The 13,440-nt window shown below is 29.7% G+C and overlaps 2 protein-coding genes across 6 annotated transcripts; one reads left to right on the top strand and one right to left on the bottom strand.

Annotated features, from left to right (window-relative positions):
- The first annotated feature begins 702 nt into the window (after positions 1-702).
- Positions 703-11,174, top strand: LOC111039627 (signal peptide peptidase-like 3). Of its 2 annotated transcripts, none has more exons than XM_022323215.1 (12): positions 703-1,390; positions 6,165-6,219; positions 6,302-6,379; positions 6,459-6,562; positions 6,850-6,969; positions 7,869-7,947; positions 8,008-8,120; positions 8,369-8,520; positions 8,592-8,750; positions 8,825-8,940; positions 9,027-9,171; positions 9,253-11,174. In XM_022323215.1, exons 2-12 carry the CDS (start codon positions 6,194-6,196, stop codon positions 9,319-9,321), a joined length of 1,161 nt encoding a protein of 386 aa, XP_022178907.1. In that variant the 5' UTR covers positions 703-1,390; positions 6,165-6,193; the 3' UTR covers positions 9,322-11,174. The 2 variants fall into 2 exon arrangements, with proteins under 2 accessions (XP_022178907.1, XP_022178908.1); XM_022323216.1 differs by having other exon boundaries at positions 704-1,390; positions 6,459-6,547.
- On the bottom strand, positions 9,112-13,289 carry LOC111039629 (vacuolar-sorting protein SNF8). 4 transcript variants are annotated; one of them, XR_002605114.1, is made up of 5 exons: positions 12,594-13,289; positions 12,056-12,451; positions 11,764-11,970; positions 11,370-11,683; positions 9,119-9,204 (listed from the first exon to the last, which is right to left on the bottom strand). XR_002605114.1 is itself a non-coding variant. In XM_022323219.1 (3 exons), the coding sequence occupies exons 1-2, from the start codon at positions 12,969-12,971 to the stop codon at positions 12,080-12,082; spliced, it is 750 nt and encodes a 249-aa protein (XP_022178911.1). In that variant the 5' UTR covers positions 12,972-13,289; the 3' UTR covers positions 10,121-11,970; positions 12,056-12,079. The 4 variants fall into 4 exon arrangements, 2 of the variants coding, with proteins under 2 accessions (XP_022178911.1, XP_022178910.1); XR_002605113.1 differs by having other exon boundaries at positions 9,112-9,204; positions 11,370-11,970; XM_022323219.1 differs by lacking the exon at positions 9,119-9,204 and having other exon boundaries at positions 10,121-11,970.
- Between the last annotated feature and the right edge of the window lie 151 nt (positions 13,290-13,440).

Below are 13,440 nucleotides of genomic sequence, written 5' to 3' on the forward strand. Positions count from 1 at the left end.
TCATATAAATTTAGTAATATCATATTTTAAGTAAAAATATGCATCATAAATAGTTGTACTTGGATTGTATGTATTATGAAACGAATTTGTATTGAATCAGAATTTGAACATGTAATTTCCTAAGAAATAAGAAAATGCATTCAGTTCCGAGCCCTAATAAAATCTCTTATAATAGTTGTATATTATGTATTTTTCTTTATTACAAATTATTCATCAGTCATCAGTCATCACAAATCAGTCGTCAGTCAATCATCATTCATCACTCATCAGTAGGTACCTGTAACAAGTAAATAGTTTCGGAGGACTCGGGGATTCAGTTTTCGCGGTGAACGTAGGACGCGCCATCTGCCGACAACCGGGCACAGATGGGTCCGCGAACAAAACTGGCGGAGCCATAAAATGATAACATTGCAGTGATAACGCACGCGCACTCCTTCGACTCCCCCGCACCGCCGCCGGGACAGACCGACCCATTGCGATCGCGACTCTACAGAGTACAGACCACCACTCCCACACCGCCCGCAGGGGACCATTACCGCGGTCGACAACCATTCCGCCACTTCCACCACTCGCCATTCTTCGACACCGCCACCTTCTCCACTCACCGATCATCAACATCATCACCTCCACCACTCGACCGTCACCACTACCGCTGTCCGCTCTAGTTGTGTACGTCCGACGTCGTACGGTACTATACTACTATTATATCGTTTTACATTTTTCTACATTGTTCCAGCTGCAGTGGTAGTCGTGGTGTCCGCGGCCGCGTTCCAAATTTAACTCCGCACGCACGCACGCCGCACGGCCTCTCGACTAAACAATAACAACAAAAGACTACGACAACAACCGACGAATTTTTTGCAAATAACATTTCTGATTTTAATAATATGCCACTGAAGTCTCTTCGAGTATAATTTAAAATCTACATTACAATGTCCGGTATCGTCAGTGGTTCGTGACGCAAATATTTTTCGCCAACCCTCCGGTGGTTTTCGCGTTTGGGATTAATTCGGTTTCAACAAAAATAATTATTTAAGAAATATCAAAAACCGTGCTGCTCGCGCGATGACTTGTGCGACAATGGTTATTCGGTATTCGGAAGACTTCGACGTCGTCAAGTCTTCGTCTTGACGACAGGTATACGTGAATACCGAGTGTCATCGGTCGGATTGTTTAGTGGTACACTGGCACGGAGCAGAAGAGATTGTCTCGATTTCCATTGTCCTGTGTATAGTTTTCCAAAGATTCCGGATACTTTTCCGATCCGCCGAAAACGTGTGACGGGATGGAAATCGATGAGCATCAGACGCCGACCGACGACGTCTTAGTCTCAGCAAATCATATCGACCGTTCTGCGATCGTAATATAGCTTGACTACAAAGTTACGAGCGTAAGTGTTTCGAATTTGATCAATAATTAAAAATAATAAGGATCATTAACTACTGAAGTTTCATTTTTCAAAAAAAAGTGTCCCATGTTTTTCGTCTGGCGTTATTTGTCAAGAGATGACAACTGTCGTATCCTTAAGTCTTGACCATTATCATTAGGTAATCGCGGACTCTTCCTGTCTAACATTTTTGAAAGTGGTTTAGCAGTGTTTGAACACCATTCGCTAAGGTTATTCAAGCAAAACCTATATAAATTTGATTTTTAAATATCACGAATAAAGTAATCATAGAAGTGATCATAATTTGTAAATTAGCCTACTTTTAATGTCTCCTTCCAGTACATATTTAAACATTGATAGGTACCTAACTATATAATATTTAACTGCCCAATTATTGTTTTCTGCATGATTGACAAGCAAATTGGTCTTCTTTTCTATCATATTTTGTACTTACCAATTGTGGTTAAGTATTCCTTTGCAGCTACCTATGCCATTAAAAAAAAAATTTATAACAATCATACCAATAGCGAGACAATTATTTTAAGTCTACTTTCATTAATAAATGGGTTGATGATCTCAGAAAAATAAGATCAATTGCATTGGTTAACTTTTATAGTGTTTCTCTTTTGGACATAAAGATAGTTGAAAATTAGATAAATGCATAGGTAGCTGAAAACAAATAGAAAAATCAATTAGTACCTATTTAATTTCCTACCTAATCTTTTTTTTATTTCTGTAAGTCTGTGGAACATTTATTTATTTTTTAGAAACCATCTTGGAAACCATTGTATTTTTTGATAATCATATAAATATATATATAAGACCTAACATAATATCATAGCTATAGATTATATTTTTGTATGCTTAATTCATAATTTACTATTCAGCTACATAATAAACATTTTGATACCTATGTTTTTAACATTATGATTAATATTTACATTTATTTATTTCAATTTTTTTAGTAGGTACCTATCGTGTAGAATAATTACTTTTGATTTTTGAAACCAATGTTAAAATATTATAATTCTATTAGAAACTACTATCTAGACATACCACCATTCATTCAATAATTTTATCTTTAGGTTTTTCTGTTTTTGTACATATTTCCTGATAAGCATTATTTATAAACACATTTAAAATGTGAATTGTATTAATAATTTATAAACATTTTAAGATAGATTATCAAAATGTGTTAATTCTAATACCTACAGAATTGTCTCTATTGACTATTCAGATGACTTATGTTTTTATTTACTAAGTACCTATTATTTATCTAGTAATATATAATTTTTTTGTGTAAATAATATTATAAACATTAAAAATGTACCTACCTATGTGATTCACCAGTCATTACTGATTATTGATTGTTAATATGTATACAACAATGTTTCATAGGTGCCCTGAGCCTTAGACTCACTAATCACTAGTTTTTCTAAGAAAATTGAATCAGGTAATTAAAAAGGTAAATAATATAATATAACCTTTTATTTTTAATCATCAAATGACAGTAGGCACAATATGCACAATATGCTTTAGAGTACAAATTATAGATTACATTTGATTGAAATGCTTATGATGTGAACCCAGGGGTGTCATTTCAGTTGTTTTTCTGGGTTCTATTCGCTTTTAGGCGGGCCCATTTTGACATTTCACCTGGCCATTAAAAAAAAAATGTATTTATATATATAAATGTAGGTAACCTTGCTAACCTATGAAAATATTGTTTCCTTCCCTTTTATAATTCTAATTGAAACTCATAACGACTAATGCAACTTTTAAATAGCTAGCAATTCAAAGAATTAAAAGCGTATAAGCAATTAAAGCAACCAGCTAAAGCCACTTCACTATTATTTGAAAAAAAGGCAAATAAGGTATAATCAAATAGTAATAAAACTGATAAACCAAAAATATACAAAAATTTGAAAAAAATATATATTTTATTTATATTACCTAAGTATGAAATCATAATGTATAAGTTGATTATGGCGGCGCACTGAAGTTTGAATGGCGGGCCAATTGTTGACGTTTTTTAAGTTAGTGGTGCCGTTGCACCGCACCTCTCATAACGACATCCCTGTAATGAACCATATAATTAATTAAAAATGAGTGGAAAAAATAAAAGCTCAACAATTTTCAATTACAATATAGAACTGTAAATATATGTCAACTGTATTCGTCTTTAGAAACGTTCTTGGCAGTGGTCAAAGCAATGCCTGTTTATTACCCCAGTAAGTTAATATGTCAACTATATTAATGCCGGCTGTGTGCTTAGGGATGCCTTCAATAATATGTTCACATCTATGGTCAAAATGCCCCTCCTAATTATTCACATAAAATTTTGGCAATTTTCAATTGTAAGTTTGAGCTTCAAGTATATTCAAACAAGTTATGTAGGCTAGAAATTAATTTGTTTAATCCAATACACACAAAATAATGATACTAAAATCTTTTAGTCTCGGTATATACTAGTATATCAAGACATTTTTAACTTGATGCCTGATGGTACAAAACATCAAATAATATTTTTTAAACAATGAAAATGTTATCATGAGATTATTTTTAACATTATACGTTGTGATACGAAATAAGGAAAGAATAAAAAAAGAGGAGATTACATGTTTATACCTGAGTTTATACCTCACTAAACATGTCAAAAATTAAAATAAATTATACTGGTATTTTTTTAAAAATAATATTTACTAGAACTAATTTCTTGAGGTACTGTTATAAGTGGACTGGATTAAAGTGTTATTCTATTATTACTAATTTGAGTATAATTTAGGCTTAAATTGTTTTCATTATAAACCATTATGAGTGTAACTTGGATCAGCACCAATTTTCCTTTAATTAATAATCTAGTAATAAAATTAAAATACAATACTGTTATAATAAGATTTTAATATTTTTGTGGTAAATTGTTATTATGATGAACTATGTATTGCAATCAATTGTCATGAGTTAATTTATTTTTGACAAAATGACAGGATGCCATAACTGTTAGGTTAGATTTAGTTATGCTACTATGCTACCTATTATTTTTATTTATTATGAATAATTATTTAAATTTAACAGCATCTCATACATCTGGATTAAAAGTTATATTTAATAGCAATTATAAGCACAAGATAACTAAAGAAAAACACTTAATTGTGTACCTATTGGTACATTCAACTTAGTACATGCTTAATAAATATTTCTTAGATAATACATATTACTATCTTTTTTATTTGTAATGAAACTATTTCTTTACTATTCAAAAGTTGTGTGAACATCTATCATATTTCTTGACAATGGTCAAGGACTTAATATGTACCTAATGTAAAATAAGAAAATAAACCCTATTGCAATTGAATAAAGAACGCTTAGAACTAAGTAAAACTAAAGTTTAAAACTGACACACCTACCTAATATAATATAATTTATTAGATAATTCACAAATTAGTTATACGTGTATGGTGTACACATATATAATTTAACTGTTACTTTTGAGATAATATGAATATACATATTGTATTGCTGCTTGTACATATGGTTTATATTCTTTAACTGTTGATAATTAATTTATAAATATTAACAATTAAATAAAATTTGTTTTATGATATATCAAACTTCTATGTTAATTTTACCCACATTACTCACTAATCACATTGTTGTGCTTAAAAATTATAAATACGTGGGATTTAGGAATTCTATTACAAATAAACATTAACCTACTTAAAATGGTTTTAGTTTTAAAATAAGCTCCTGCCTCTACTAAAGAATAAATGTTAATTAAATCCTTAATAATGGTTGTTAATCTTGATTATATGCAGTTATGTGCAATTATAACATTTGTAAATTCAAGTTTTATATAAGTTATTTATATTTTGAATGCTTATTCATTTTTAACAATGAAATATTACTTATATTTTATTATATTTTTTTAGAACAATTTGAAACTACTCACCTGAAAAAATGTAAATGTTAATTTTACCCATTAGACTTTCCTGTTCCCATTTTCTATCAACTTATGAATATATTAAAATATATATATATATATATACCTATACCTGTTTGATGATATGTTATGTAAACCTTTCATAAACTACCTATATGGCTTAGATTCTTGTTAGTAGGTAGGGCTTCAATGTTACATTATCTGTTGTGTTTTGATGTTTCTGTTCAATAAAAAAACTACATAACTAAATTTTAATAATAACAGGCATTGCATAAATAAGAATCTCAAAATAATAAGTTATACATTTCATAAAAATTAATAATACTAATTTAAGTAAAGTACCTATTTAGATTAGGTATGTATTATTTTTAACTTAAATTATTAAAGGGCATTAACATAAAAGTTATACAATATTTTAATGAAGTTAGTAATTAATATTTGTATCAATGGTCAGCGGTTCGCTGGTTCCCTAACATTGATTTGCACCTTCATAGGTGTTAATATATTGCCCATGCCCTTCAATAACTAATATCTAAGTTAGGATTTTAAAATATAAATAAACTTAACAGTAAAACTATTACAGTTTAATGTATCATACTTAAATATTGGCTCATTGTGCTATGGGTCAATAACTATAAAACAAAAACTTTCCTATTTTGTTGGCTAAACAAAATATCATAAAATAATTTCATAATTTTAAATCAGGGCCTCCCTTGGATGTCACTAATCTTATTGGACATTTTTGATTTGTATTATGTATTTATTTTAATACTTAGATTTAATTATAAAAATTGTGAGTTTTTTATTTTAAAATTCTTACTTTATTTGTATTTGCAGAAGAAGACTTCACTGTTAATTGTACCAAAATGTCTTCCCAAGTAGATTATCAATGGTAGGATATATTATTACATACCATTTTAGCACAGATAAATGAAATCCTATTTAATTAAATAATATTAAATAATTCTTTTCAGGGCATATACAATAATGGATTCATCTCGGGTCTCCACATTTTTGATATCTATTCTGTTAATTGTTTATGGCAGTTTCAGGTTAATAAATATTAAATACATAATATATATACATATTTGTAATGTATTTACCATTATTTTAATATTTCATACATTCCAGATCTTTAAATATGGAACAGGAAGCCAGAGAAAGAGAAAAAGAAAAATCTAAGAGCTCCAACGGAAGCTCTGTATGCTTAACAGATATTAGTAAGCGAAAACAAGGTTAACATGCTTTAAAATAATTTCATTTCAGTATTTTACAATATTAAGTGTCCATAAAATGTATACACATATTTCATAGACTATTGTAGCTATTTAGCTGTTAAAATTAGTTATTGGTAATATTTTTATTTTTTCATTCAAATAAACTAAAATAATTTGATTTCTTACTAACAATTTTCTGGACTCTAATTTGCACAGAAACTGATGGTATTGTTTTGTAAATGAATTATTACACTAATATAAAATATACTAGTGTTTAATAAATTATTTGTTTTTTTATTTCTTAGATGTTCAAACATTGGATACTATGCAAGCTTTGTGTTTGCCTCTAGGAGCTTCAATATCATTATTAGTCATGTTTTTCTTCTTTGATTCTATGCAAATGTTATTTGCAATATGCACTGCAAGTAAGCTGGTCTTTTGTTGTATTGAGTAAATATTATGTTCAATGTCACTATTTAAGTGCTTTATATCATGTCCCTTATGTAATAACTTGATTTTACTATTTTCCAATTGTTAATTATTAATTATTATTTAACTTGAGTACTGACTTTTAATCTTGTAAAAAGTGTTTTAATCATAATATATAAGAAGAAAAAATAGAAAGTACAGAAATCACTTGTGTTATTTGATTATGTCACACATACTAAACTACAACTTGTAAATAATCAGGTTTTCATTTTTATTATTAAGGGGATTAAAAGTGTCAATTACTGAATTTTTTTTATCTTACACGTACACACTCAATATAAAAATCAATAAAAATATGTTTCCAATTTACCATTTTAAATAATGATATAATATGAATTTTAAAAATAGATTGAAATTTATTTATACACGGGTGATTGTATTTTGACAATATTTTTTATTTATTTGCCTTAAGTTTACCAAACTATTGAATATGGTGTCAATTTTTTTATGTTCCAATTCTTCTAATTCAATTTGGTGTGACTTATAGAGATAAAATTAAAAAAAGTGGAAAGTTAATATCATGTAGACTTCTTGAAAAATTAAAATTCTATGTTGGAAATCCTTATTACATTGTAAGATTAAATTATATCCCAGGTAGAAATAAAACACAAAAACTTATATCCAAATTATTATATTTTGGTTTTATAAAAAGACAACAAATCATTACTAAAATTCTCAAACATATTTTTTTGTTCTTGTATAATAAAATAAATTATATTTAAACAAAAAAAATACAAATTAGTGTTCAACTAACTTAACATTCTTTACAAATATTTCATTACCTCTGCTGTCATAGAAAGTATATTTTAATACTCATAATTACCTTTTTTTTCAGTTATTGCTACTGTTGCGTTGGCATTTCTCCTACTACCCATGTGTCAGTATATTATTAATCCTTGCTCTGATGGAAACAAGTAAATTTATATTTTAAAAACACTCTTATTCTGTTTTGTTATAACTAAATTTTTTTTTAGGATCTCTTTCGGTATATGTGGTCGGTTTACTATGGCTGAGCTGCTGTCTTTTTCAATGGCATTGTTTATAGTTTGTATCTGGGTACTGACTGGGCATTGGCTGTTAATGGATGGTGAGTGCTAAATTTTATGCAATAATTATTTTTAAATGTTTTTAGATTTCAATTCCTTCTAACCTTAAATTATAATAATATGAAATAATAATCAAGAGAAAGATATGCTTCAATAACATTAAACAACAATTTTTTTTCTCAAATTTAAAATACAATTTATTATTTTATAATAATGTATTTTTAAAATCTGTTTGGAATGATAATTCAAAGTAGTAAGTACTAAATAAATTATTTTTAAATTTTTGTAGCAATGGGAATGGGACTCTGTGTAGCATTTATTGCCTTTGTCCGACTTCCTAGTCTTAAAGTGTCCACTCTTCTGTTGACTGGTCTTTTGATCTATGATGTTTTCTGGGTGTTTTTCTCATCGTACATATTTAACACCAACGTTATGGTCAAAGTGAGCATTACTTATGCGGCTATAAAAAATTGCTAAAATACTTATTGTTGCATTATTATATATTAAAATAGGTGGCAACAAGGTCAGCAGAAAATCCTGTCGGAGTCGTGGCTCGAAAGTTACACATTGGCGGAGTTGCTAAAGAAGCACCAAGGTTATCACTTCCTGGAAAATTAGTGTTTCCCAGTATTCATAATGGGCGGTTTTCAATGCTTGGGCTTGGGGATATTGTGAGTTATACTTTGATGTTAATTTGTTAGTAAGCATTCTGATGGAAAACTATCAATATTGTTTGCTATTGCAGGTTATGCCAGGCCTATTACTGTGTTTCGTGATGCGGTATGATGCATATAAGAAATCTCAGCTTCTACATTTCGGGGAGACTGGCGTTCCACCTCCAAGACATCTTGGCAGAATAAGGCAAGACAAAAATTTTATTATGAAATTTGTGTAATAATTGTGAAAAACAAATAGATAACATTGTTAATTTTTATTGTTCTCTGTAGTTACTTCCACTGTTCTCTAATCGGATACTTTCTGGGTCTGGTCACCGCTACAGTGTCTTCAGAAATTTTTAAAGCAGCCCAACCAGCACTACTCTATCTAGTTCCATTTACACTGTTGCCTCTTCTGACCATGGCTTATTTAAAGGTAATATTTATACTCCTGGGAGTAAACTGTTTTCTGTAAATATAAATTAATTAATTTACATTTTAAATAATAATTGTTTAGGGTGATTTAAGAAGAATGTGGAGTGAACCATTTATAATACAACAGCCTTCCAAACATATGGACGTATAGTCTGCGGTAGCATTTACTACTATAATGTATATTTATTTTTAGAACCATTTTTGTACAATTTTCTCTTTTAATTATTTTGTGTAATAGATCTACATACAGTATGCCCTTTCTACTTGAAGGGATATTAAGAAAATACAATGATAGGTCTTATGTTTTCTGAAAATCGAGGTATACTTTTGCAAATTATTTCTTCTCCAAAAATGATCTTTTTATTGATTGAGAGATTGTGATGTTTGTTAAATTTCATCTACTTGAGTTTCCATTTAAACACTAATTGATGACTCATAATATGCCGATCAAATATACATAATATAATATTTATACATCTACATTTTTCGTACTATATAAACTTTTCGTTAGGATGGACTTGTCTTGTTAGTTATAAATAATGGAGGTGGCCAAGTGTTATAACATTTAAATAAATCAGTAATTATTATCACTGCTCTTCAAAGTATCAACAATCCACTGCTTAAAAAATATACATATTTTAATTTTTCAGTAAATTACAAAGTCTGTTTATTATATTTGTTAGTAAAAAGTACTTTCATAAAGAATAACATTTAAAAATTCATACAGATGTTTTTTAAAGTAAAATTTTTTCTTTACTTATATTTGACACTGTTTTCTATTGTGGAAAATATTGAAAAACAACTAGATTTAATAAATTTCCTAATCATTTAATTGAAAATGTGTAACGGTTCAGTCATTGCATTTGCACAATTTACACAGCTATTATCGCTTTCTGGAATCTCTAAATGAGTGTAGAAAATAATGTTTAGAGTTTTTGATTTGAGATTTATTTGTACGATATTAATTAGATTTTTAACAAGAGTTTGTTATCAAACTATGTGAACGGCGAGAAGTTTACCTAAGACTGATTTATTTTCTTTTTTCTTTAGTATTATATATTTTTTTTTATTATAATTGAGCAAAATACCTAACTTGTATTATCTGAAATGTGTTTATTACTACTAATCATTGTACTGTATCATATTTATTTTAAGGTTTAAATAATGTCTCACTAAATGTATTCGTAACTCATATTTGTTTTCGAGAAGCTGAATTTAAATACGTAGTTTCCAACAGCATAATATTATACCAATTATATATATATTTTTTTTTATTATGTATAATTAAATTTGATTAATTTTCTGTTTATAATTATAGTAATTTTATTATTGTATATATTATAGATTTTAATCTATCTCTCATCCTCTCATCTTGTCGACACCTGGTTTTAAGTTAAATTGTCTTTATATTATGTTATTAATTGTCCTACTGTATTAAGTTTACGATAGATACAATACGCATAAATAAGTATACATCATATTATTATTATTATATTATTATTATTATTATTATTATTATTATTATTATTACTATACATACATGATAACAAAAAATGTACTAAAGTGTTTATTCAAAACAAATAGGTATTGTAATTATTTTGAGGTTAAATTATAGTGCTTTATACATTGTGACGTTTAAAATATACCGAAAGAATGCCTCTTTGTTTTTTTGACGTAAAATGTAATCGCCTCACTATAATGGTCTCTTTGAATAAGTTAAGTAACCAATGCCACTGTTTTATTTTGTACCCTTTTTTGTGGCTGTGATGTTTAAATAATAACAATAGGTAATTTACTTTTCAAACACACAACAAAAGTAGCGTATAGTATAACTTTTTTTCTACAAAAACTAAATTGTAATATTATATTATTATATTATTACCAATGCTAATAATCAACAATAATAATATTGCTCGTTGAATGAAGATATTTCTGAATAGTTACACATAGTACTATGATATAAATTTGTTTTGTGTTTATGCATTTAATAAATATTATGTACATCAACCACAGGCCAAAACAAATACATGTGATAATTTTGTTCTATTCTAGAAATAGTTTATAATTTTTTATCCATTTGAGTAGATTGCCAAACAAAATCTTGTGACCCACAATTACTTTGAATTTGTAAATTAATATAGACATTTTTTTTGTTTTTTTTTTGTTACACTGATATTATATTATATTAATAAAACTTACGTGATGTTTTACTGAAAACAAATGTATTAATTCCAATTATAAATGAGATATTATCAACAAAACTCAGAAGAAATATGATTACATCTAGCCCGTGACAATAATATTCTCTCACAGGATGAAGATGGAGGTAAGGTGGTTTTGTTTGTTTCTGCAGCCCTCATCTAATTTACCACATTAGAAATTTAGACTTTCTTGACAAATTTACTTTGTACTTAATGACTATCATTTAGTTTATATATGGTTTTTCTACCTCACCATCTGTGTGGACTTTCAAGTCTTGATTCAGGAGCTGGCTAGGGTGGAAGTTGGGTGATCTACTAAATGATAATATAAATTAGTGTTTTTAATTATAACTGTATTCTATAACTAAAAAAATAAAAAAGGGAAGAAATACCAACAATGGGCGGATTTCTCTTTTCCCTTTAGTCAGCCAATTTGTATTTCCAGTATGCCCCTAATGGGATTAGAAAATTTAGTGTTGCCTCAACGAAACCAAATATGCCATAAGAAGCTTGGAACGTGTCTGGTCTTCATTTAGAAATCTATTATACCTCTAAGCCCCATATGTTTCACTGAGAAAAGATTAATAGCTTGCAACAATCTGTGTGATATTCAATTTATTTACAACATTCAATAGAAATCTTTAATATTTATAGAATAATTTATATAATATGATAGGTATTTACAAACAATTTCGAAATGAAATATCGTCATGATGTTATGCATTCGTTGAACATGGCCGGGAACCAGTATGAGAATTCACCATCATTTTGACTGTCAACCCAGCACAGGCCTTCAATAACCATTTGACTGATAGCGTTCACAGCTCTCGTTTCTTCCCAATTGAGTTGCACTTTGAGGGACGAAAGACTGACGCAGGGACTGCCAGAAGACGACAACAGTTTGAGTACGGCTGTCTGATCCATGCTCAGTTCTCCAGGCACAGACTGCACCATGTACTGGCCCTTGCCGACAGGAATCACGCAAAAACCGTTGCCAAATATTTTTAGCTTCTTGGCCGCACACAGTAGGTCGTCAACTGTGATCTCTTGATGCTGTATATTGCGACCTCTAGCTTTTATCTGGAAAATAAACAGTATGGTTTAAGTGAGACTCATAAACAATTAGAGAAGTAGTAAAAGTATTATCGTACTGATTATGACAGACAAATTAGACAAACAAGGAAAAAAATATATAAAGCACCTAAAATTGCAAACCACTCACCAGGCGATCCCTGAGCTCGTCCAACCCAATGATACCACCATTTTTATAACTTGTCGCCATGCACACTTCAACGATTTGAACGGCCAATTCGTAGTAAAAATCTCCGATGCCAAGGACTGACCAAAAGCCCTTTCCGGAGGCCAACGGATCGACACCGATGGACGCACACATTTCTTGAAACTGTCGTCTGAACTGTGAGTTCTTCTTGATTTCGTTTTTGTACTTAGTGGCGAATTCCTCAAGATTCCCGCGGAACACTTCCATTTGTTTGGTCATATGTTCAAACTGATTCTCCTGAATCACCGTCCCTTTGTCCTTGTACTTTTCTTGTTCCAATTTTTGCTTCTGAATGGCACCGACGCCCGCTCGTCGCCTCATTTTCAAAATGCAGCGATTGAAATATGAATAAATCAAACTATAAACGTTCCTCCAAATGCTAGACGTCTGCACACCTCGATAAAAATTATTAGTACCACTCGCTGTTTAGGTCCAAAACTGTACGACTGTACTTTTGATTCAGGTCGCGAAAAACACGAAAGTATGAAACTTTAACGAGATGATCATAATAATATCGTCATCAATATGATTGATTTTCTGGATTTTCGACCAAACCAGTTATTTGACTCAACGGAGACAGCTGAAGTCAGACACTCCACACTCAGAGTGACCAGACGTGGTTGAGTGATGGATTTTTACTGAGTGAAGTCCTTATCAATGCAGCTATCAAATCGCGTCGTCGTCGGTATGCCGCAGTCTGTAGTTGCAGCAATGCATTATGCAGCCTGCTGTAGCGGTAACAACTATTATCAGAGTTATTCTTATCACACACCTTTGCCGCCGGCTCGTC

The sequence above is a fragment of the Myzus persicae genome, unplaced genomic scaffold, assembly GCF_001856785.1.
Source record: "Myzus persicae strain clone G006 unplaced genomic scaffold, MPER_G0061.0, whole genome shotgun sequence".
Taxonomy (NCBI): domain Eukaryota; kingdom Metazoa; phylum Arthropoda; class Insecta; order Hemiptera; family Aphididae; genus Myzus; species Myzus persicae.

Excerpts from the sequence above, each read along its gene's own strand:
- LOC111039627 (XM_022323215.1), top strand. The coding sequence starts at position 6,194 with ATGTCTTCCCAAGTAGATTATCAATG. Across the intron at positions 6,220-6,301 it reads TCCCAAGTAGATTATCAATG|GGCATATACAATAATGGATT; the intron begins GTAGGATATATT and ends AATTCTTTTCAG. Across the intron at positions 6,970-7,868 it reads ATTTGCAATATGCACTGCAA|TTATTGCTACTGTTGCGTTG; the intron begins GTAAGCTGGTCT and ends CTTTTTTTTCAG.
- LOC111039629 (XM_022323219.1), bottom strand. The coding sequence starts at position 12,971 with ATGAGGCGACGAGCGGGCGTCGGTGCCATTCAGAAGCAAAAATTGGAA. Across the intron at positions 12,452-12,593 it reads ACGAGCTCAGGGATCGCCTG|ATAAAAGCTAGAGGTCGCAA; the intron begins GTGAGTGGTTTG and ends TTTATTTTCCAG.